This window comes from Doryrhamphus excisus, linkage group LG17 (genome assembly GCF_037039965.1).
Source record: "Doryrhamphus excisus strain RoL-2023G ecotype Guam linkage group LG17, RoL_Dexc_Guam_v1.1, whole genome shotgun sequence".
Classification (NCBI taxonomy): Eukaryota; Metazoa; Chordata; class Actinopteri; order Syngnathiformes; family Syngnathidae; genus Doryrhamphus; species Doryrhamphus excisus.
Genome location: NC_136373.1, coordinates 6,909,893 through 6,935,694, shown reverse-complemented (window position 1 = coordinate 6,935,694; position 25,802 = coordinate 6,909,893). Strand labels below are relative to the sequence as shown.

At 40.5% G+C, this 25,802-nt stretch overlaps 1 protein-coding gene across 2 annotated transcripts in view; it reads left to right on the top strand.

The window, feature by feature from the left end:
* Positions 1–25,802, top strand: part of celsr3 (cadherin, EGF LAG seven-pass G-type receptor 3) — a 54,937-nt gene that overhangs the window by 16,662 nt on the left and 12,473 nt on the right. Inside the window, exons 3-24 of one of the 2 annotated variants that reach the window (XM_078797929.1) lie at positions 750–1,038; positions 5,071–5,293; positions 7,290–7,405; positions 7,507–7,595; positions 8,525–8,539; positions 9,214–9,371; positions 12,391–12,554; positions 13,064–13,189; positions 13,423–13,592; positions 13,659–13,844; positions 15,012–15,122; positions 15,215–15,383; positions 18,340–18,481; positions 18,770–18,890; positions 20,607–20,790; positions 20,877–20,978; positions 21,048–21,142; positions 21,220–21,429; positions 23,818–24,013; positions 25,093–25,296; positions 25,364–25,541; positions 25,627–25,794. In XM_078797929.1, the coding sequence (XP_078654055.1) occupies positions 750–1,038; positions 5,071–5,293; positions 7,290–7,405; positions 7,507–7,595; positions 8,525–8,539; positions 9,214–9,371; positions 12,391–12,554; positions 13,064–13,189; positions 13,423–13,592; positions 13,659–13,844; positions 15,012–15,122; positions 15,215–15,383; positions 18,340–18,481; positions 18,770–18,890; positions 20,607–20,790; positions 20,877–20,978; positions 21,048–21,142; positions 21,220–21,429; positions 23,818–24,013; positions 25,093–25,296; positions 25,364–25,541; positions 25,627–25,794 (3,416 nt within the window). The remainder of the gene's footprint in view (positions 1–749; positions 1,039–5,070; positions 5,294–7,289; positions 7,406–7,506; positions 7,596–8,524; positions 8,540–9,213; positions 9,372–12,390; positions 12,555–13,063; positions 13,190–13,422; positions 13,593–13,658; positions 13,845–15,011; positions 15,123–15,214; positions 15,384–18,339; positions 18,482–18,769; positions 18,891–20,606; positions 20,791–20,876; positions 20,979–21,047; positions 21,143–21,219; positions 21,430–23,817; positions 24,014–25,092; positions 25,297–25,363; positions 25,542–25,626; positions 25,795–25,802) is intronic. The other variant, XM_058084097.2, reaches the window with a different exon arrangement.

Sequence of the window (25,802 nt, the reverse complement as noted above, 5' to 3'; positions counted from 1 at the left end):
GCAACAGGGGCCGCAATGTGAATGTATGAGTGACAAGTACAAAAGCACTTTACCTTGAAGGGAAAAACGAAATACGTTTTCCGTATGTTGAAGAATTATTTGAATCATGAAAAAATATATTAACATAATAATAATAATAATAATAATGATAATATAATAATATATAAACATATTCAAGAAAAAAGAATGTAATAATAATAATAATAATATATAAACATATTCAAGAAAAATAATATAATAATAATAATATTCAAGAAAAAAATAATATTCAAGAAAAAAGAATATAATATAATAATAATAATATATAAACATATTCAAGAAAAAATAATATTCAAGAAAAAAATAATATAATAATAATAATATAATAATATCTAAACATATTGAAGAAAAATATAATAATAATAATAATAATAATATTCAAGAAAGAAAGAATATTATAATAATAATAATATATAAACATATTCAAGAAAAATATAATAATAATAATATTCAAGAAAAAAGAATATTATAATAATAATAATATAATAATAATATATAAACATATTAAAGAAAAAAAGAATATTCAAGAAAAAAAGAATAATATAATAATAATATAATAATAATATATAAACATATTCAAGAAAAAAGAATATAATAATAATACTATTCAAGAAAAAAAGGAATATTCAAGAAAAAAAGAATAGCATTTAAATTTGCCGGCCGATACTAGCTACCACTACTAACAATGTCTTCCTCTCCTGTCCTTTCAGGTCCTGCCATTTGACGACAACGTGTGTCTCCGCGAGCCGTGCCAAAACTACATGAAGTGCATCTCCGTGCTGCGCTTCAATAGCTCCGCCCCCTTCATCTCCTCGCCCTCCATCCTGTTCCGGCCCATCCACCCTATTGCTGGCCTCCGCTGCCGTTGTCCGGTGGGCTTCACTGGTGACTACTGCGAGATGGAGATCAACCTTTGCTACTCCAACCCCTGCCTCAACGGAGGGGTTTGCGCCCGAAAAGAGGGAGGGTACACATGCATTTGCCGTGAAGACTACACTGGTGAGTAGCGATGGAGTGTATTTAGAAAGGCAAGCGCACATATTCAGTAGAACAACCATTCAAGCTCACATTCACATTTATAAACAATGAGAAATATATGTTTCATTCTCATGAACACAATGGCTTTCAAAAGTGGGGCAGCTCTCGCCGTTGCAGGTGTGAAGTAAAAATAGAGTGATACATGGATGAGGACAAGGGAACACAAAAGGGATCAAAAGCCGAGTGGAGGCCGAGGAGAAGGTAGCATTTACAGAGGACGTTATATGAAGCGAGCACTGCAGGGGGAAATGGGATGAGTGATGTCCTCGATTGCAGCCAAGGAAATCCATCGGCTTCTGGGTGGTTGGTTTGTGTAGGCGTCGGGGTGAGTCTGCCTCTTGTCAAAAAGCCTGGGGGCAAAGAGGTGGAGCGTGAACAAACGGGGCAATTGATTCTGCAAAACATGAAAATCTCTAGTGCGCTCATTCAATTTTTTTTCCACACAATTTAGCTTCCATTTTACACTCATTCACTCTCTGATTATGAGAGGACCTTTTTAATCCTTATGTCTTTGGACTTTCACTTAACTTTGAGCTATGACCCCCGTTTTACATCTATTGATGTGTTGGCTGATTCAGCGAAACGGACCACTTGTAACCTCTAGTATTCATCACTTAGCCAAGGATGGGAAGCTTGCCTTCACCTTCACCAGAAGGTGATCGGACTTTTACCACAAACTCTGCAAAGCCTTTCAAGATACAGCTAACAACAGAATAATTGATGACAAAAAGCTCATTTATGTATGTGAAAAAAAAGTCACAGATTAGACAAACTGGGTGATTTGGGTTTCATTATGCATTTCTTTAGGCGCTATAGAGGAGAAAAGGCTTTAAAAGGGAGCGAGACCTACAGAGGGAAGACAAGAGGAAAGATGGAGGGATGCTGCGTGGAGTATATTGGCCTCCAGGGATGTACCATGTGTTAGGGAGGAGGCGGGAAAGGGGGGCGGTGCAAACTAAGATGCCGAGGGGTGGCTGAAGAATATGCTGGCTTTGATGAATAAAACATCTGCATGAATGAAGGGATGCTGTGAATACATTAAGCGTGGAGGAGGAAGAAGGGATGATGAACAGGAAAAAGGTAGAAAGAAAGACAAGGGAGGAAGGAGCAATAGACAACGGAGGAGGTAAAAATAGGATTCAGGCAAGGGGGGCAAAGTTTCCTCATGTGAAAGTTGTTCTTCAACTTTTTTGCATATCACATGACACACGAGTGGGCGACGCAATTAGAATATAATACAATATAATATATACAATATATATATTATTGTAATGGACAATTTGGACACACCTGTTCTGAATGGTCTGTTTGTGATGAAGCATTGTTCACTGTATATTTAAAAAAAAAAAAAACAATTCTCCACTTTATTTACAGCCTGTCTCCACCTGTTCTCAACCGGGTGTGTATAATGAGCCAGACTGTATGTGTGTGTAAATGGGTTTAAGTGTCAGCACACGTATAATTCATGAGTATTAATGTCTATTTATTTATTTTAATATTAATGAGTCTGTGGAAGCAGGCTGGTGGTGCAAAAGACAAAGGCAGGCAAATCTGCAGTGTTAAAGCAGTTATTTTAGGTAGTAGGTTGCATGTTGTGTGACCTTGTTTGGATTATTGGAAACAGCATTTATCCTCATTTTACCTTTTTGCGTGTTCTTTACTCCCCTGTTATGAGAAGGGAAAAGTGGATACCGCAAATATACCAAAGATTCTCCTATTTGGTGAAATAGAGCAAAAAGAAGCAAGATGCTTGGATTAGCCTGCTGCTGTGTTTAATGTAACTGTCAGGAACATATGACGGATCCCAGGAGGTGGCATACGTGGTGCATGATGCGCATGGTGGCCTCTGATGCACAGTTTGATGCATTTGGTAATGGTTTTATTTCATTTGAACATGCATCAGATTACAATTGAATGCATCACATAATCAGTTCACAGTTCCACATGTCCAAAAGGAGTAGGAAGAAGCAAATTTTACAATCAGTAACTGTTACATTTGTTCACTTCCTGCTTTCCTAGTATAGTTTATTTTTTTTTTTTGTCCCGTACCGAAGTAGGAGGTGATATGACCATCCAATGACATAATGGGTACCATAGTAAGTGTCAATATAGTGATATATATAGCACATCATGACTGGTTCAAGACTCTTCATCCTTGTATTTAGCAAACATCAACTGCTTGTATTGTTTCTTGAATTGGCTCATCGTTGTGCATTGTTTGACTTCCTTACTCCATTCCAATCCATAGTTTGATTCCACATACTGAAATGCTATGGCTTTTTAACGTAGTCCTAGCATATAAGTGTTTCAAATGTAGTTCTTCCCTGAGATCATATTTCTCCTCTCTTGTAGAGAAGTATTGGATGACATTTTTAGGGAATTGGTTATTTTTAGCCTTATGCATTATTTTAGCTGTTTGAAGATTAACTATATCAGCAAATTTAAGTATTTGTGATTTTAGAAATAAGGAGTTATGTTCTCTGTAGGCGGCATTATGAATTATCCTTAATCATTTAAAGTCAAAGAGAGGCGTTCATTTGATTGGTTAAGATTACACTCAGCTGCGTTAAACCCTTTCACGCCTTCCCTCTTTGCCACTTACGGCGGTGGGAGAGATGGAGGCGTGGGTGCACGATGCTGCGCCAGACTGCGCTGCTCATGAAATTTGCGCTGGCCACACCCCCTTTGCCGTGTATGCTATCTGTCTGTGCATATTTGGATCCTGTGATGTGAAGACTTTTTGCCAGTGGGCAGCAGCTAAAACAGTACAAACAATGCATGATGAAACCTGACAGCCTGGAGAACAACACCAATGATTATCTACACATATATGTGTGTGTATGTGTGTGTGTAAGGAAGATAAATAGTGCAGATAAGAGAGAGGTTCAATGCAGTGGTTGTGTATTGGAAGGGAAAAATCCACATTTGTAGCACATTTGCTGTTTTTTTTTTTTGCTTGTGTGTATGGTGGCCAGCAGGTTCTGAAGTGGGTCCTTAAAGACTAGTTTGTCTCCAGGCTAGTTTCAACCCCTTGTCTGCTCTCTTTATGTGAGTCAAGGGGAGGGTGTGAGTGTGAGTGTGAGCAGCTGCTGTGTCAGACAGCGTTTGTGTCCAAATGTGCTCTAGGAAAGGTGAACACTGAGCCAGTCTTTACTGGATGTGGTATGTAGTAATGGGTGGCTTGTGTGGGTGTTTCTGTGCATGTAGCCAACAAGTGAGGTAGATGATAGCCATGTTTTTGATGAATCCAGAAGAAATTTTGACCCTGAAGGGAACTTAACCTCCATTTGGACCTCATTTTATTCGACATGGTAACTATTTAAACCTCTGTTGGGTGTTTTTTTTTATCGCTCTAATATTCTGTGTTCCTTCGTTAAGGATTGACCTTTACTCTGATCAAATGAAGCGTTTATCCTCCTCAAGGAATCAGACCCCTGCTGCTTACACTCCATAATCAAGATGTCATTTGCATAAAGATGAGAGTGTGACTGGAATGAGTGTCTTTTGTTGCATTGAAATGTGCCTGACACTCTGAAAAACCTGCCTGTGAGGTTTTGGTGTGAGATGTGCACCTGTCAGGCAATTTAACACTGCGCAGGGTGCGCTTCGCCTGCGCCAAGAATAGACCAGGTCGGAGCTGGCCAGCTTTCAGCGCACCTTTGGGGCACTGTTTTGTCACAAAATTGTCACTGGGCCAAGCTGACAATGTGGACACCTCCATTGGTGCGCCGCCACGCCCATCTCGGGGCTGTCCAGTCTATTAATTTACCAAATTGGGTGGTCACAGTGGTGCGCTGGACCAAATTACCACTGTGTGGCTGTTACATTACAATATTTTTTCATGCTAATAGCCTATAATAATATATAAATTAGCTTTCCAAGTATATAATTAGTGCTTTAATGTTTGTATATAGTATTAGGTAATATTATGAAATATATTTCATAATAAGATTTATGGTATCTTTTGGTAAAATATCTACCTCTTCTTCACAGGTGACCGCTGTGAGTTCGATCGCCGTCATGGCGGCTGCATGCCGGGCGTGTGTCGTAACGGAGGAACATGTCGGGAGCTCTCAGGTGGCGGCTTCCGATGCGAGTGCCCCGCCGGTGGGTTCGAGCGGCCATATTGCACTGTCACTGCCCGCTCCTTCCCGCCTAAAACCTTCGCCATGTTCCGGGGCCTGAGACAGAGATTTCACCTCTCTTTCTCTTTAACGTAAGTACATATGAAAAAATGATTCTTCTGTCTGGGCTGTCACCTCTCAAAATCCAATTTCCCTCATCCAGAGATCTGTAATTACGTTCTTTGATTCATCAAGGCTCCATCTTTTTAGTTCATCATTATCTCAGAGATGGATGCTATTAGCTTTCCCTCTTTGTTTCTTCTCTCGTCTTTCAGTTGTCCATCACCAAGTTTCATTAACATCTGAGATCCCAATAAATCTAACTTTGTTTTGTCTTAAACGGTTTTCCAATTCTTCCAACTTCTCCCATAACAAAGGGATATCTTTTTTGTATCTGGGGATTAACTTGATGCTCTTGCTCAGTTGATCCCATATACTGTACTGGCCTTTTTTGTTGAATTTGACTTCTAATAGTGACTAACCTTAAAGCAGGGGTCTCAAACTCAATTTACCTGGGGGCCACTGGAGCTAGGGTCTGGGCAAGGCTGGGCCGCATCAGGTTTCCCCCCCCCCCAAAAAAACGCATTTATTAAAAACAGAAAAATATACAAACTTTTTCAGTGCTTTGGTGCGGATTTTCTACAATAAAAGCTCTGATAAAACATTCCACTGTTCTCAAATTTTTATTTTTCTGCACAAAATAAGATGAAAAATAAATAAACTAATCAAGAATAAAGAAAATCAATCAATCAGTAATAAATAAATATAATAATAATAAAACGGCAAATAATAAAAACTTGAGAAACCACATATAGTTGGTGGGTAGACAAATTATTTTTTCAGATTAAAATGAACAAAGCATTATCAGAGCCCTGTAGACATGACAAAACACGACTATAGTCACATTTATACTCTTTTTATTTACAACATATTGCGCAACTGCAGTGTCTTGAGACACATGCTAACTCGCAAACTAGAGAGCTAGCGACCTAAACAGTAGCCTTCAAGTTATTTCCTTTAAACTTAAATAGCCAAAAACTTACCACTTCCACACGGATAGGGAGGATAACTATTAACAGTTATTTAACCTTTAACATGAACATTAATCAAACATAATAATTTTTTCTGGGTACATGATACCATACAGCATCCATATCAAACTTGCGCGGGCCGCACTAACATTAAACTTTCATATCAAGGCGGGGGCCTCAAAGGCCGCATGTTTGAGACCCCTGCCTTAAAGGTTCTCCATGGCATTCTTACTTAAATTTTGTATTTTATTCCTCTTTACCTTTTTTGTTGCATGGAAAAAAAATATTTGGCTTGATTTCACACAACACTGCAATGCACGGCTGTATTTATCTTTATATATTCCCTTTTCATCAGTCACTCTTAGAGGTGCAATATTTGTCTTTGTGATTTTGCCCTAGGACAGATACCGGGTAAATACTGTCTGCTGTATTATTCACGGGGGCTGCAGCATGTACTGTTTGTGTGTCCCGGCCAGCTGGAATAGGAGTGTGTGCTGCTAAGATGAATGAATAGCTGACTGAACAGATTTTAAGCGGAACAACATCAATATGCTTTGGCCTCAGGGGAGACAAATATTAAATAAAGATGTTTTCTGCTCAATTTGTACAACATATTTATTTAATGTCCAATTAGATAATCCAACAACTTATAACAGACCTATGCAGTTTATCCTTTCAGCCTCTTTTTACTGGTGATTGTGCAACTGTTGGTTGCTTTGGAGAAATGCGATAGCTCTGCATTCTGCTGCATGGTGCAGCACTGCGTGGCCTACTGCAGAGACACAATAGAATAGCTATCGAAATGACCTGTATCTGTTTTGGTCCTTAGCAGGAGGAGCTATCACATTGTAGTCATGGTAACTAGACTACCTACAACTACCTACTTCAAGCACTTGAAAGGCCAATATTGGCAGTATTTTACTTATTAGCTACTGTCTACAATATTTACAGTCATAATTTTGTAATGTTAGGACGTATAGAGTGTTTAGATTTGTTTGCATATATGTTTGCATATATCTATGAACTAACTATGACATAATATGTGTGTCTTTTCAAGGTTTGCAACACTTGAGAACAACGGTCTTCTTTTCTACAATGGCCGCTTCAACGAGAAACATGACTTCATCGCTTTAGAGATCCAAGAAGGACAAGTGGTGCTGAAATATTCTACAGGTATGTTTTGGTTTTTGCTAACATTGTCCACCATATTTACGAAGTGTCCATCGATGTCACGGAACAAATGGGTTAATTTCAAGTTTTTGCAATACCCGCAGGTGAATCGTCCACTCAGGTGAGTCCCTTCCTGCCAGGAGGCGTGAGTGATGGGGAGTGGCACACGGTTCACATCCACTACTACAACAAAGTGAGTTCATCCTCAATTGTGTTTTTATTCTTACCCATATACAGTGTAATTTATGTATATATTAGGGATGACAATCGATTAAAATATTTAATCATGATTAATCATGCTGTCTGTAGTTAACTTGGAATTAATCACATTTAATCGCAGATAGAAATGACTATAATAATAATAATTATTATTATTATTTTATTAATATATAATATTTACTTATATTATTTACATATGTATTATTACTTATATTATTTAATTATATATTACTTATATATTCTTTATTTTACATTATTTTAAAAATATATATACACTCTGAAAGCATATTTTTGTATTACTATTTTTCTTTATTATTATCATATCAGCTCTGAAACTCGCCCACAAATGTTCAACAAATACAAAATGTGAGCGAGTGAGACCTCTCACACTGACACCAAGGCTTTTTGTACAAATGTAAATATCCAAAACAAAGCACAATAGTCATAAAATTATTTGACTACAATAGTCCCCCAGTTTTTGAATGTTTAATGCAAGCGCCAATGTGTCCTACTTTGTTTGACAGTCTTTGAACGCACCATCTCCCTTTTTGCCCATGCACAGATGCATGTATTTAGATGCATTTTTTTTTACCTTTTTCTTTTACATCATATTTGCTCCCAAATGCTGATACTATGTGGGAATACATAATTGTAAGATTTGATGACTTTATTGAGTGTTAATGTGTATATTCGTGGTACACAACCTCACTGAAAAAGTATTGCTTTGTACTGCTGTTTTTTTGTGTGCTTTTGTTCTGTCTGCAGAACTCCAGTAGATGTTTTTATTTGAGCACAAATGTGTGTGTTCCATCATGTGGGCATTTGTTCATTATTCCATCCTTACACAATGGATGCACATTATCTTTAATTTTTTGTTCTTTTTTTTTTTTTTTTATTCCTCAGCCAGCTATACGCTATGTGAGTATGCGTGTGAATGAACTTACATGCTGCCTCGTTTTCCAATCAGATTTTTTTTTCCTCAGTATTGTTTTGTTGTCTTACTAACCCGTTTCCCCTTTCCTTGCTAACAATGAGATGACGTGTATCCCACTGGTTTGCCTTGGAGTCATTGGGGGTATATGCTGATAGTGGCTCGACATAACTAGCCAGACAGCATCCGCAATCAGACTTAATCGGTCCCACGACGGCGGTTATCGACTTATGTTTTTATGCCAAGTGCGCGTTCACATGAAAGATGGCGTTTGATGTCATATTATTACATCTGTTGAAAAGTGGAGCCAGTGTATTTTACATCAGATTTATTACACTAACTATTCCCAACTAGTCTTTTTTATTTAGAAATGCTGCACAAGTTGCATTCAATGCACCTTGTAGTTTTTGTGGAAAAATTATTTCCTCCACATGAGAAAATTCAGTTGATACACAGTGGGATACATCGTGGTGGCCTACAAGGTGCATTTCTACTTGACAATATAATGTTTCGATATTGTTTGTTGTGCCGTCTTACTCCCTGCTGTCGATAAATATAACCTTGACGTTTATCCTGTTTTCCTCTGCACGTCTGCTCGTGTGTGGTTGTTGTTTCTTTACATCACACATTTAATCTTCTGTTCTTGTTTGTGTGTGGTCAGCCTAAGCGCAGCATGAGTGGCGAGGCCCAGGGTCCATCAGATGAGAAGATTGCTGTGGTAAGCGTTGATGACTGCGATACAGCCTTGTCACTCCGCTTTGGCACGCAGCTTGGAAATTACAGCTGCGCCGCTCAGGGCAAACAGACCAGCAACAAGAAGTGAGTTCTTTTATGTACAGTATATATGTTGACAAAGTCAATTAGTTAGAACTCATCACTTGTCCCTTATATTATTGTATTCAGGATTTCATTGTTTGTGGAATTATGTCATTGATAATAGTGCTGCGTTAATCCAGGCTAAATTGGGATTCGAACATGTGTACAGCGTTCGTCTTACCTGGGGATACTTACCTGCAGGAATGTTTGGGCAGGAGCCACCATGAGTCTCTGGGTTTTATAGGTTTGGTGATGTCATTAGTGACATCATCAGATCATACCATGTACAGGGGATGAGGGGAAGGGGTTGTAAGGTTGGATGGGTATTTAATCTCGGGTTCGGGTAGGGAAATATGTGTATGGGTTAATGTTTTATGGAGAGTTGTAGTAGCAGTGGGGTCACATCAGATGATGGTGTTGAAATACAGTTTTAAGCGTTTCATGATTAGATGTGTTTTGTAGACCAACCTATGGACGAAAGTGGGACATTCTGGGCAGATTGGGAGCCCTATAAGAGTATATAATATTCATTCATTCATTTTCTACCGCTTTTCCTCACGAGGGTCGCGGGGGTGCTGGAGCCTATCCCAGCTGTCTTCGGGCGAGAGGCGGGGTACACCCTGGACTGGTGGCCAGCCAATCACAAGGCACATATAGACAAACAACCATTCACACTCACATTCATACCTATGGACAATTTAGAGTCACGCATGCACGGGGAGAACATGCAGTATATAATATAATATATATAATATATACAATACCTTTTTTTCTTCTTTTTGTTTTGGGAAGTCAAGTCAAATCATTCTTTTTTTTTTCCAATTTATTATTATTTTTTCTTGTGTTTTCCACAAGTTTCTCTGCTAAACTAAATAAGTTTGCCTCCTGAATTGTTTTGGCCTTCGGACACTACATTACGACAATATATGTTTACACTTCAAGTACCATGCAATATATACTGTATATGTAGATGTGATGTTCACACACTACAGATTTTCAATAATATTCAGGTCTGGAGCCTGAAATGGCCATTCTAGAACATTGTACTACGTTCCCCTGCATGGATGCCTTAGTAGAATTTGAGGTGTGTTTAGGGTCATTGTCTTGTTGGAAGTATCCAGCCCCACCTCAACTTTATCACCGATTCTTGAGCATTCTTGGTATGAACCTGCTGATACTAACTGGAATCCATGTCACCTTCAAGTTGAGGATTCCCAGTACCTGTACTGGCTACACAGCACACAGCATGATGGAACCACCACCAAATGTTACTGTGGGTAGCAAGTGTTGGTCTTGGAATGCTGTGTTCTTTATCCGCCATGCATACCGCCACTTGTTATGTTCAAATAACTCCATGGTGGTCACAGCTAGGAGACCTGGGTTCGATTCGGAGTTTGCTGCTTCAGCAAATACTTATCTATTTATCTACTTATTTTTTTTTATCACTGCTCATGTCAAATTTCGAGTGTCGTAATGTGTCATTTGTAACCCTACTTGTGGTGTCTGCTGACAATTTTGTACAACAAACACAAACCAAGCTTGTCGTCGTGGTGATGCGCGGCCTCTGGGTAATCTGTAATCACGTTGGCTGTGTCATGTCAGCCCGCAGCAACAGAGAATGGATCAGAGAAGGTCTAGCTGTTGTAAATCTCTCCTCTCTCCGCACGTCTCCTCGTCAGAACTGATTTTTTTTTTTTTATATCTGACAAAAGTTGAGCTTCATCTCTAGTTTGTGTGACTCTGGGGCCATTTGTCTTGTTTTGTTTCCTCAGTCTCGCTCAAGCGCTACTAAAGCAAAGCTCTGGAAACAGAAAAGCTCTCCCAGTGACAGCACATTCATGTCTCATTTTTATGTAATGTGACATATTCTTTTGTTTCATCCACTCACCTTCCTGCTATCTTTTTTCTACATTTCTACTCTCTTGATGTTTGCTGTAACTCACACTTAATCTTTGTTTGTTCATCTGCCTCCCCGGCTGCCTCCTGTCATCCTTTTATCTTTTTTTTTTGCCTCCATTTTTTTTGTTTTTTATTTTTTGCTCCTGTCTCCGCTCTATTCCCACTCTGCTTTGTAATCCAACTGATATTTAATCTCCTTCATCTCTCTTCTTGTCTCCTGTTTGCAATTCATTTCTTCCTCTGATTTATCTTTACCCTCAACATGACCACCATTAGTATTTGAATTCCTTCTTAAACACCACAATCTAATTGTTAAATGTACTACAAAAAAGGTCAGTAAGGATAATTCATAATGCCGCCTACAGAGAACATACTAACTCCTTATTTCTAAAATCACAAATACTTAAACTTGCTGATATAGTTCATCTTCAAACAGCTAAAATAATGCATAAGGCTAAAAATAACCAATTACCTAAAAATGTCATCCAATACTTCTCTACAAGAGAGGAGAAATATGATCTCAGGGAAGAACTACATTTGAAACACTTCTATGCTAGGACTACGTTAAAAAGCCATAGCATTTCAGTATGTGGAATCAAACTATGGAATGGATTGAGTAAGGAAGTCAAACAATGCACAACGATGAGCCAATTCAAGAAACAATACAAGCAGTTGATGTTTGCTAAATACAAGGATGAAGAGTCTTGAACCAGTCATGATGTGCTATATATATCACTATATTGACACTTACTATGGTACCCATTATGTCATTGGATGGTCATATCACCTTGTACTTCGGTACGTGGTACATTATTTAAACAAACAAACAAACAAACAAAACCTTAAACTGTATTACGGAAAGCAGGAAGTGAACAAATGTAACAGTTACTGATTGTAAAAGTACCAGATGGAGGGGTAGGATTTAATAAGCTTTGCTTCTTCCTACTCCTTTTGGACATGTGGAACTGTGAACTGATTATGGGATGCACTCAATTGTAATCTGATGCATGTTCAAATGAAATTAAACCATTACCATTACCATAATCCCCCTTTTTTATTAGGTTCTTCCCTTTTCTCCTGACGCTCTGTATTAATGAACTATCTTCCATTTCCTTCTTATTAGGTCTCTTGACCTAACTGGTCCACTGTTCTTGGGTGGAGTTCCCAATGTTCCAGATAACTTCCCATTTGGCACCAGGGAGTTTATTGGCTGTATGAAGGAGCTGCACATTGATAACAAGCCGCTGGACCTGGCTGGGTTTATTGCCAACAACGGAACCCTCCCAGGTCAGCACTGCTAGTCGTTATTGTTCATTTGTGTCACTTGAGTGAACAAACTGGCCCAGTAACTATATCAGGAAATGCATTATGTAAAGGTACAATTGTGATATTTGACTGTTTTTTTGCATTCCTGTAATATATGGTGTACCTTTCCACGATAGCCAATTCAAGAAACAATACAAGCAGTTGATGTTTGCTAAATACAAGGATGAAGAGTATTGAACCAGTCATGATGTGCTATATATATCACTATATTGACACTTACTATGGTACCCATTATGTCATTGGATGGTCATATCACCTATAAAAAAACCTTAAACTATATTAGGAAAGCAGGAAGTGAACAAATGTAACAGTTACTGATTGTAAAAGTACCAGATGGAGGGGTAGGATTTAATAAGCTTTGCTTCTTCCTACTCCTTTTGGACATGTGGAACTGTGAACTGATTATGTGATGCATTCAATTGTAATCTGATGCATGTTCAAATGAAATAAAACCATTACCATTACCATAGGCTGCACTGCTAAACTTCCCTACTGCAAGTCCAATCCTTGTCAGAATGGAGGAACCTGCCGGGTCAGCTGGGAGACGTTCTCCTGTGATTGCCCACTTGGGTACGGAGGCAAGGACTGCGGCCATGGTGAGAGTCTTTTCAGTTTCATTTCATGGTTGATTCTTGGTATATTTTACCTTGTCACCCCATGAAGGTCTTTTCAATAGCTCGCTAACGTTGTCGTGAAAGCATCCATTAAGGTACTTAGCAGAAAATGTTCACAGTATTAAAAAAATGCTTTTGGTTTTCAGTGGCAGACATGTACAGCACGGTTCAATGCTTTTACCAAAAGCACATCAAAAACATGTTTTTTCCCGTAGTGATGCCCCACCCCCATCGCTTCCTGGGAAACAGCGCCCTGTGGTGGGACTTGAAGAATGACGTAACCATCTCCACTCCTTGGTACCTGGGCTTGGTGTTCCGAACCAGAGCCAGAGAGGGGACTCTGCTCCAGGCCCAGGCGGGCCAGTACACCAGCCTGCTCTTCCAGGTCTCTCCAGTTTCTCCTTGCTTGGTTTCTAGATTGTGTTTACTGACGTTTCCCATCTTTTCCCAGCTAACAAATGGCCAGCTAGTTTTCTCGGTGACTCGGGGTTCAACCAGACCAGTGAGGCTGAGGCTGGATCAGGTTCAAGTGGCGGACGGGCGGTGGCATGACCTCCAGCTTGAGTTGCGTGATGTGCACAGCGGGCGTGAGACACGTTACGTCGCTACACTTCGCCTTGATTTTGGACTCTATCAGGTAAGAGATACTTGAAATGATCACTCATTTATCACTGCACCTTTATCCAGATTTTCACAAAATTGTAACGGGTCCCTGCTGTCAGTCAGTCTGCTCTGCATTAAATATTAAAATGCCAATGACCAGAGGACACAGAAAGATGATTGAACTAAGAAGTGGCAGAATAGCAAATAGCAATAATATTTTTTACTGTCTTACATCATTTAGAAAAGAATGATGAGTTGAAATATGAGACGATGACACAGTCACCACCAATTAGACTGATTATGTTTGTTTGGCAGCGACTGTCAGCCCAACATCAATCCTGACTGCTGAAAGAGGAACCCCTTAAATGGGACTTATTGATTTACAGTTCATGCTTGATGTTCCCGGCTATTATGTCAGCATTGGCCCACTCTATATTGATCTGAATGTTATTGTTAGCTTTTACTTAAAAGAGGACCTATTATGCTTTTTCCACTTTTCTGACCTATAAATGTAGCTAGAATGTTGTATTCCAGTGTTAAACGATGCCAGTGTTTCAAATAATGAGGTTTGCGCATTTCGAAGTGAGCTCTGAACGCTCGGTTTCAGAGAGTTTTTTTCTAACATTGTCTCTTATGACATCACAGAGTGCAGGGCTTCCTTATATGGGCGTGTACTGCTTCTCACAAGCTCTGCCTTTCATTGTAGGGTGTTAGCTAAGCCTCCCAGGGACAGTTTCTTCGGGTGTAAGGGAAAGCCATTTTGTCTCGGATGAGGATGCTGAGGTTCTCATTGGGAGTGACCAGGATGGATAGGATCAGGAACGAGTACATCAGAGGGACATTACATGTTAGAGGCCAGAGGAGGGATAGTGAATATATTGGTAGAAGGATGCTGCGTAGAGGAAGCCCAAAGAGGAAGTTTATGGATGTAGTGAAGGAGGACATGAGGAGCAATTGATTTGCTGTGACGACCCCTGAAGGGAAAAGCCGAAAAAGAAAGAAGAAGAAGAAGAAGGGGACCTTTAATGTATACATCATCTCAACTGGTTGTGACAACCTTGATAGCTTCACTCCAAAACAATTACCTTTTACGAGGTCAAACACTATCATCATTGAAACGATATCTTTATGCATCTTTGTTCAGGAATTCAGTTTCCATCCATTATTAATGATCATCCTTCCTTTCCCCCCCTCCTATTAGGGAACAGCAATAGTGGGAAATGAGATTCATGGTTTGAAGGTGAAACATCTGCATGTGGGAGGAGTGTTGGGCTCTGGAGAGGTCCAGAACGGGATAAGGGGATGCATACAGGTGAGGAGAAATTGATTCATTATCCATGAAGCAGAAGCCAATTTGCTCCTTTAAACCTTAAATGCCATGACACCCCCTCTATCTCATTCTAGGGCGTTCGTTTGGGTGTGAGACCGGACTCTCCCTTGCTGCCCCGCCCCTCCAGAACGGTGAAAGTGGAGATCGGCTGCAATGTCGGCAACCCCTGCGTTTCATCTCCTTGCCCCGCCCACAGCCGATGTTCTGACCACTGGGAGCGACATTCCTGCATATGTGAACCAGGTGAGAACCTTCCCTCCATAATATGGTCCAATCCATCTCACAGTTTGGAGATCATTGAAACGAGAGAGAAAGAAACCCAAACTTCTTAATTGGCTGAATCTAATGAAGGAGGAAAAGATTAAAGCAGAAGTCGACACAACAGAGATGGAAAACACATGAAGACATGAACCAAAAAGATGAAACACAGCAACAGACAGATTGAAAATGTTAATGGTTAATTAAGAGAAGGCAGTGGCAGACTGGAATAATGTAAACAGAGGAGATTTGGGGCGGCAGATGGAAATCGGAGAAGAAAGAAGGTCTCATCAAATAGCCCGGAAACACTGGAGACGAACTCCTTAAATCAATAAATATACTGTCTTCATTATTTCGTTATGTTGATTTGTAGAACCACAAAATGAATTATGTGTCAGGAGATGGGGATAACGGCTGCGCAGTGGACGAATGGTTAGCACGCAGGCCTCACAACTAGGAGACCCAAGTTCATTTCCACCATCTGCCATCTCTGTGTGGAGTTTGCATGTTCTGTGTATGTGTGTGGGTTTCCTCCCACATTCCAAAAACATGCTACGTTAATTAGCGACTCTAAATTGTCCATAGGTATGAATGTGAGTGTGAATGGTTGTTTGTCTATATGTGCCCTGTGATTGGCTGGCCACCAGTCCAGGGTGTACCCCACCTCTCGCCTGAAGACAGCTGGGATAGTCTCCAGCACCGCCGCGACCCTCGTGAGGATAAGTGGTAGAAAATGAATGAATGAATGAATCAGATCGGGAAAACGGCTGCGTGGTAGTTGAGTGGTTAGCACGCAGACCTCACAGCTAGGAGACCTGAGTTCAATTCCACCCTCGGCTATCTCTGTGGAGTTTGCATGTTCTCCCCATGCGTGTGTGGGTTTTCTCCGGGTACTCCAGTTTCCTCCCACATTCCAAAAACATGCTAGGTTAATTGGCGACTCCAAATTGTCCATAGGTATGAATGTGAGTGTGAATGGTTGTTTGTCTATATGTGCCCTGTGATTGGCTGGCGACCATTCCAGGATATACCCCGCCTCTAGCCTGAAGACAGCTGGGATAGGCTCTAGCACCCCTGCTACCCTCGTTAGGATAAGCAGTAGAAAATGAATAAATGAGATCGGGAAGACGGCTGTGCGGTGATCGAGTGGTTAGCACGCAGGCCTCACAGCTAAGAGACACAAGTTCAATTCCACCCTCGGCTATCTCTGTGTGGAGTTTGCATGTTCTTCCCGTGCATGCGTGGGTTTTCTCCGGGTACTCCGGTTTCCTCCCACATTCCAAAAACATGCTAGGTTAATTGGCGACTCCAAATTGTCCATAGGTATGAATGTGAGTGTGAATGGTTGTTTGTCTATATGTGCCCTGTGATTGGCTGGCGACCAGTCCAGGGTGTACCCCGCCTCTCGCCTGAAGACAGCTGGGATAGTTTCCAGCATACCTGCGACCCTCTTGAGGATAAGCGATACAGAAATTGTATGGATGGAACTTGGACTTTTTTCCTTGTTGTTCAGTGCGGCCCTTAAGCTAAAACTGTAAGACAGTGTATGTGCAAACTCAACAAATTAAGAAAGTAAGAGTGAAGTTGCTAACAAGAAAAAGTTAGAAAATGAGAGCAAGTGCTTGCAGCAAAGATGGAGGGAGTGAAGAAGGAGTGGTGAAGAGGATACGATGTGTGTGTGTGTGTGTGTGTGTGTGCGGGAGCCTGAGGCCTGGCAGCCTGAAAGAGGAAGCAGAGAGGCAATGCTCCTCCTGCAGCATCCTTTGTATGCCAGACTCTCGCCTGTGAGCTAATGCTAAAGCACCTGAACTTATTCAATTGGAACATCACATACAAACACATAATCGTATGGAAAAAAACTTCCTGTGTGTACACTCAGAGTTTATTTTCAGCTCCGGCTCTCATTATCTTTGATTAGCACGATGATCATTAAAAATGGAGAACGCCAGACAACAAGTGCAGCTCAAAGACGAATAAAAGTTTAATAAGAGCACGGAAAGAAAAAATAAGAGAGGTGCGCTGTAAATAATTCTCTTTCATTTGAGAGACAAGATATGCAAATGACAGTCTATGGAACTGCTGTACGTTTAAATGAGACCTTTTGTTTTACATTTTTGATGGATTTTAATACTCATGTGCTCATGATAGCCTTGAGGACTCTAATTTAAATGTCACTTCAAAATTTTTAATAAAAGTGCCGCTGGTATGACAAGAAAAATCATCCCTGTATCTGATATCATCTGGGGTTTATATATATATATATATATATATATATATATATATATATATATATATATATATGTGTGTGTGTATGTACTGCTTGTATTATCTGTCAATCAACAATGAAACTGTTTAAGAATATAACCATTAACTCATATATGTATGTCTAATAGCCTATTGATTTAAAAAAAAATGTTCATAGTTTCAAATCTGTGTGTTTCTCCGCTTCTTCTTTCCCTTATTGTTGCCACAAGGCCGGTATCAATAAAGGCTGTCGTCACGGTGCTCAGTCAGTTGCCATGGTGAACGGCTGAAGATGTATAGGGCTGATAGTGGATGATTGAATGTGTCTTTGCCAGGAAAGCAAGCAACAGTAGTAGTAGAATATGACACAGAAACTGATTGCAAACATCTCAAGATATATACAAAACATATATAGAGGAAATGTAAGAATGTAAATACTGAACATTTAATGTTGTTATTTTAAACACAGTGGGATGACATCTGTTATAATACAGTATTAACCCTCAGTATGTTTACAGAAATGCTCAATGCTATGAAAATAATCATAAAACATTGCCAGAATCCGTCACTCATGCATCAATAATAATGTTGCATTTCAATTGGAAATCGGCACTTGCAGCTATAATCTTCCGACGTATGTTTGACATAGAAAATGAGCTTTAGTACATAAATAACTTTATATTTCATTGTTTTGCAGGTTACTATGGGAAAGGCTGCACTGATGCTTGCCATCTGAACCCATGCGACAATGAGGCTCAGTGCCACAGGAAGCCCACGTCGTCACATGGGTACACATGTGACTGCGGAGACAACCACTATGGACAGTACTGCCAAGACAGGTATTTTGTGTGTTTATGTGTACTCCTTATATGTCTTTTTATTATTTATTATGATAGTGAGTAGCAAGAGTTGGTAGTGTCGTGGTCTGGGGCTGCATGAGTGCTGCTGACACTGAAGTAAACATAAACTTGTACCGTGACATCATGATCATGTAGGAGTGGAAGAGGATTCCATTAAAGCAGTGCTAGATAGCAATGGTGCTAACACGTGTTCGTTCGATTGTGGACAGTAAACGGCTTCTGAAATACGATGGCTGTATCAGTAGTACTCTCTCTGTGCTCATTTAGGATAGACCACCAGTGTCCGAGGGGCTGGTGGGGGTCTCCCACCTGTGGACCTTGTCACTGTGACACCAATAAAGGATTTGATCCAGACTGTAACAAAACCAGTGGGCACTGTCAGTGCAAGGTAAGGAACAAACTAACTAGAATACTGCAATGACTACTTTAAAAAATATCTTGTTTTCACATATAACATATTGAGCATGTGCCTGCTTCTCAGAGGTTTATTCAGCAGTGATACCTGCATATTTACCGATCTGTTTATCCTGGTTTTAATCTGCTCCTTTGACCCTAGTCTCTTAATCTCTGACGGTAACACTCACACAGGTCGTACATGTGGACCCAGGCAGATAAATACAATATAGAAGATATCCCTTGATATCATGTACAATATGTTTCTTGTATTGTCGTGATTCTATCACCAGTAGGTGATGTGTTTATATTGAAGCCACATGGCACAGGTCACCATTCATAAAACTATCAGTAGCCACGTTTACATGAGATTTTCCTCTTTCCGAATGGAATCTTTCTGAATGATGTACCAGAAAACAGTGTATACATGGAAAGGAATATTCCAATCTCCTGTCTACATGCACCGCTATAATCAAATGGAATAGTCAATAGGGCATGCGCAGTAAAATGTAAACAACATCACGTGATTCATCAAAGATGGCGGACGAGAGTGTGATTACCACGGTTTTTGGGACAGTTGCTATGCTTTTTTTAAAGCAGCAACTTGAACGTTGAAGGTATTTGCTCAATTTTGCTAGCTAAAGATAAAAGCAAGCTAAAACAAACACATGTCTCACAAAAGAAAGAAAAGATACTTATACACGCACCCACACAAAAAAGGACTAACTGACAGTTAAAGAGGAAACATCGAGTACGCATATGACAGCTTGCTTTGCAACAAAGAAAAAGCAGAATGTTCCAGATGCCTTGATGCCCCTGTGAACAAAGGAAAGATGCCTTGATGCCCCTGCGAACAAACAAAAGCAGAAACACCATGAAAGCGGTTCAAGCAAGGGCAGTGACGAAATCTGATTGGTCCAGGACTCCAGCCTCTTACACAATGAGTGTATAAAAGACCGGGCAGGGAAAGGAAGGGTGCTTTTTTTGCAGCTGTGCTGTAATAAGACCCGCTTACTTGTAGGCATACAGGGACTGCAGATAAGTCCGGACGTCTGTATTGGGTATTGTTGTCAGGAATAAACAATCTGGTTCTCATTCTATCATTTGGTTCTTTAAGATTCCCTTATCCGCTGTCGTCCAGTGACGACTGCTCGCCGCCATTTTCAAAACCTGAGAGACGTCTGCGTGTTACGTCACAGCTGAGCATGCGCTGAAAGAATGCATCCTGACAACTTTCCGATTGAGCGGGTACAAGATACTTCAATCGGATTGGGGAAAGGAATATTCCACCCCCGTAAATCCGATTATATATTCATTCGGATTGGCACTTTTCTTTCGGAATGAGGTGTATACAAAGGTTACATTCTTTCTGTTTGAGCAAATAACCCAAATGGAATTGGAATATTTGGGTCCATGTAAACATGGCTACTCTGACATTATTATACTTCATGATAATGGCTATCATCTTTGCATGCATTTATCCTAATCATATTCTCATTAGTTTTACTTGTGCAAAATCATATTTTTTTATGCACCTGAAAATTCATATTAATAGTCCTTGCACTTGCAAACTTTGGCCTCATGGCGGGTTAATTATCACACCTAATAATGCATGGACAGAGAGTGTTATGCAATACTGTACAAAAACAATACGGAACTCTGGGATATTTCACATCAGTGACACTGTGCTTATGTGTGGGAATATATTCAGGAGTTTCACTATCGTCCACGGGGCACAGACGGCTGCCTGCCTTGTGACTGTTACCCGGTGGGCTCCTTCTCACGGACATGTGACCCTGAGATTGGCCAGTGCCAGTGCAGACCCGGTGTGATCGGTCGCCAGTGCAACATGTGTGACAACCCCTTTGCTGAGGTCACAAACTCAGGGTGTGAAGGTACGAAGAGAAAAATATTACTACACAAATTATATATTATTACTATATTATTTCTGTATCATGAGTAAGATTTCCTTTTTATGCAGTCATTTATGATGGCTGCCCAAAAACCATCACTCAAGGCATCTGGTGGCCACGGACCAAGTTCAACTTGCCTGCAGCAGTTCCCTGCCCCAAAGGCTCTGTGGGTGAGTCCACACATTGACATTAACAGGTCGTGACCTCGTGGAAAAACACTGCTTCTCTTTGCCTTGCAGGCGCTGCCATCAGACACTGTGACGTTGAGAGAGGCTGGATGGAGCCAGACCTTTACAACTGCACCTCTCCTCCATTTGTGGAGCTCAGCGCTGCTGTATGTTGTTGACAAGTCATAAGCTACTCGGTGTCAAAGTGTCAATCTGAATACTTACATCGATTGTTTTCATCTAGCTGGACTCTCTTGAACGCAATGAAACAGAGCTAAACACGATTATGGAAAAGAAGCTTGCACATCAGCTCCGTGATGTCACCGAAGCGACCGGCCGCCTCTATGGTAACGATTTGCTGATTGCAGAGCGACTGTTGTCACGCCTGTTGGCCTTCGAGACCCAACAAAGTGGCTTTGGACTTACTGCCACTCAAGATGCGCACTTTAATGAGGTAGGATACTGAATACATGCATAGTACACACACACTGTGACACACTGTTCAGTCTACCGCTTTTTCCTCACGAGGGTCGCTGGGGGTGCTGGAGCCTATCCCAGCTGTCTTCGGGCAAGAGGCGGGGTACACCCTGGACTGGTCGCCAGCCAATCACAGGGCACATATAGACAAACAACCATTCACACTCACATTCATACCTATGGACAATTTGGAGTCGCCAATTAACCTAGCATGTTTTTGGAATGTGGGAGGAAACTGGAGTACCCGGAGTAAACCCACGCATGCACGGGGAGAACATGCAAACTCCACACAGAGGGTGGAATTAAACTCGGGTCTCCTAGCTGTGAGGTCTGCGCGCTAACCACACGACCGCCGTGCCGGCCCGTGACACATTGTATTGTATTTAAATGTTGGAGTCCAGTCCGGAATATTGGCTGTTGGGAGTGGGATGGGACAGGAGTGATCCTGCTAATCCGGACCAGACGTTGTAGTGACCTAATTCTAAATTTGGTACATGGATATCGCCACTCTTTGATCATTCCTAAATCTGCACGGATACAGGCTTAATTACCACTTATAAATTCCTCAGTTAGAATTTCTAATAAGGAGTATTTGCATGATAAATTATAATATTCTGAAATTAATTTTTACATGTACTCACCTTGAGTCAATGTTTTTAACTGTGACATATTCCCAGCATGTTTATCAGTAGTCGCTAGTCATTTTAATGTGTGAATATGTTATGAAATTCAGCACTGCCACAGTGCCAATTGTGCCTGCTGGCACTGTGAACCGTGACAATTGTACGCTCCCCAATCTGATTGCATTATGGCATTGTAGATTAAAGAGAGCATCTCTAATCCATGTAAATGCAATCAATTTGGTGCAATTTTAGCATCACAAAAGGATTACTGCCATGCTACTGATAATGCAAACATGGTATTGTCAGTAAACATCTGCATAATAGATGCAACATGCAACAGTAGTTTTGCATGAGATACTGTACTTTTATGGGTATTGTTGCTACGGCAATGCAGTGAGGGGAGCTCATCCAATATTGCAGTATTAACAGAGCCTCGTTTGGAGGAAGCGAGGATAATATACATATATGAGGAAGCAGGAATGTAATTCTTCCTCTGCGTGATAGCAGTTGGGCACGCTAATACACCGTGCTACTGAAAGGGGCTCAGTCATTGTTATACCTTTCCAGGCGGGTTGCTATGGAAACTGACATGGCCGTGGAAGTAATACAGTACTGTAAATGATGTTTTGTCATCAGAGTATGCTCTAATTACTGTGCATTTAATCATACGTTGTGGGGCATGCTGAATCCTCTGTCACTCCTGCTTAAGACATTATAAGAAAATTAGAAGAAATTTAATCGTCATCATAATTAAAAGGGATTTGATTGTTAATTTTGTGCACACAATCATCAGTCCAATTAGTTTTCATTAACTTAAATGATCAGTAGATGGCAATTTTATTTAATTTACTCCACCCACGGCCTGCCTTCCGGGCACGCACACTCTGCTGTGAACACACTCCCAAGTGCTCCCGAGGACTTCCTGATTACTGCCGAACACCACTTTCTTTTTTTTTTTTTCAAATTTTGTCGGTATAGGAGTTGATAATAAATTAATAAACCTTTGGAGAGCTACTTGAAAAGTGGTTAGGAGCTACTGGTTGGAGACCTCTGACTTACTGTGTCTGACCTCCAAGAGTTTACTGAGTGCAGACAATCTTGGCACAACATTGGTAGTAGAAATGTGGTCATTACCCATTTTTTGCAGGACTACCCATGTTTATAAAAAAACTCAGATAGAACCACCAATTGTGCCAATAGCAACTCCAGACATCAGTGAGTGCATGCAGCTAAGACGCTCCCTGTACGCACAGTCTACAGTATGATGCTACACACATCAACTTACTTACATCAAAATAAACACATTTAGGACACCGATAAATTTAATTGTTACTTACAGCTTGCTTTTCCAACTCTTCAACATGAAGAAGTAACTATGGTATCAAAATAATGCTTACGCAATAACATACATGCAAAACTATACTTTCATCTACAACCTGCAAGGTATGCTGGGCAAACTTGCTTAAGTTACGTCCCCTCTGAAACTGGACTGTTGGTTTTCTCATGATTGTCACCTTTCATCCAGATCCAAGTACAGTTGCTATGCGCTGAATTTTTTTTACAAATTGTATTAATAATGTGTATTAATATTTAATAATAATTAATATATAATAATGTGTGAATCAAATCATATTGTTCATTGAGCTTCTTATCACACAGCACTTCTGTGGACCTTCAGTGACCCTTAAGAGTTTATTTTCTTGTTCGTTTCCCCTTCCTCAAAATAATTCTTCTTCTTTTAGAACATCCTGCGGGGCTGCAGCGTACTTTTGAGTCCCGGAACGGAGGGGCTTTGGAGGGCCCTCGCCCAGGGTCAGAACCACATTCCTGGTGGTCCTTCCGAGCTGACAGAATTACTGGGGCAGTATACGCAGAATCTGGCCCAGAACATGAAGCTCACCTACCTCAACCCTGTGGCCCTGGTAGCTCCTAATATTGGTGAGTTGAAAGTGACATATTATTTCTTTTACTAACATTTTTTAATATTTGCATTGTTTTAATTTTTTTCAATGTTATAAAGCTTCATTTGGCGCATGTAGGATCCATTTAAATGTGGATCCATCTATAAGTAAATATAAGATGCATGTAAATATGATTCCATGTCAGATAAAGGGTAAAATGTCACCTCATCCCAAGATATGATAACATAACTACCGGTCATAAAATTGTAGCAAAACATGGCGACTGAATCCGTTGCTTTTCTGCAAAGAACGGACATGAGCGACTGAAATTTAGGCAACTAACTTTAAATTTTACATGATAACATTTTAAAACCAGATTAATCGCAGTTATCAAATTAATCAATCGCGATTAATCATCACATCATACCGGTCATAAAATTGCAGCAAAACATGCTGACTGATTCCATTGCTTTTCTGCAAAGAATGGACATGAGAAACTTAAATTTAGGCAACCAACTTTAAGTTTTACATGATAACATTTTAAAACCAGATTAATCACAGTTTGAAAATTAATTAATCACGATTAATCACCACATCATACCTGTCATAAAATTGTAGCAAAACATGGCGACTGAATCCATTGCTTTTCTGCAAAGAACGGACATGAGCGACTCAAATTTAGGCAACCAACTTTAAATTTTACATGTTAACAATTTTAAACCAGATTAATCTCAGTTAGCAAATTAATTAATCATGATTAATCACCAAATCGCACAATTTTCCTTTATATTACCTAATAGTATTGCCATATTACCTTGCCATTTTCCTTTGTTCATTAGCAAAGAGTGCATTTGGAATACAGGAAGTGGACAAATGTGTTGCAATTGATGTGAAACAGATGACCTAATGGACTAGAGATGTGTTTGTTCGGCGGCGGAGATACATACTGTATATGGTGTTGGAATTGCACTGCGTGCTTGCCATGATGTTGCCGTTTGAGTCTTCAATTGTATGTCAATAAAAGTTATGTTGACTATTATGTGGCCATCGACTTAAGCAGTGTATAAGTTACAAAGGTTAGCGGACTAACGATGTTCTAATTGTATTGTCACACAGTCATGAATCTGGATCGGGTGGAAAACCACACCGACGTGCGGCGACGTTTCCCACGTTACCACACCACGCTGTTTCGCAGTCAATCCGTCTGGGATCCCTACACCCACGTGTTACTGCCCCCTGCTGCCCTGGGGCCACAACGACAACAGCAACAACATAGCTGGAGGGAGAAGGAGCGGAAAGAGAAAGAAGTTGAGAAAGAATGTAAGAGTACATATCAAAGAGTACGGAACATGCTAACAACATGCTAACTATAACTGCTCCTTCTCAGACATCCCTCCTGTTCAACCCCCAGTCAGCATTTCAGCCAATCACACGAGTGAATACACAGCAGCCAGACGCACCCGCGCAGCGCCTGAACCTCCCATCACAATAGTCATTTTGCTGATCTATAGAAGTCTTGGGGGAGCGCTACCTCCAAAGTATCACACAGACCGACGAGGAGTGAGGTGAGTACCGAATACCGAATGATGCTTTCTGATCATGTTAATGTATGACTTATGTAACCCTGTATTTGCTTTCATACGGTCCCAGGCTTCCCAGACACCCAGTAATGAACTCCCCAGTGGTCACCATATCTGTCTACAACAACCAGACGTTCGTGGGTGGACATTTGGACCAGCCCATCCTACTGGAGTTCAAACTACTGGAGACGGCCAATCGCAGCAAGCCGTTGTGTGTCCAGTGGAACCACAGCAGCCAGTGAGTAC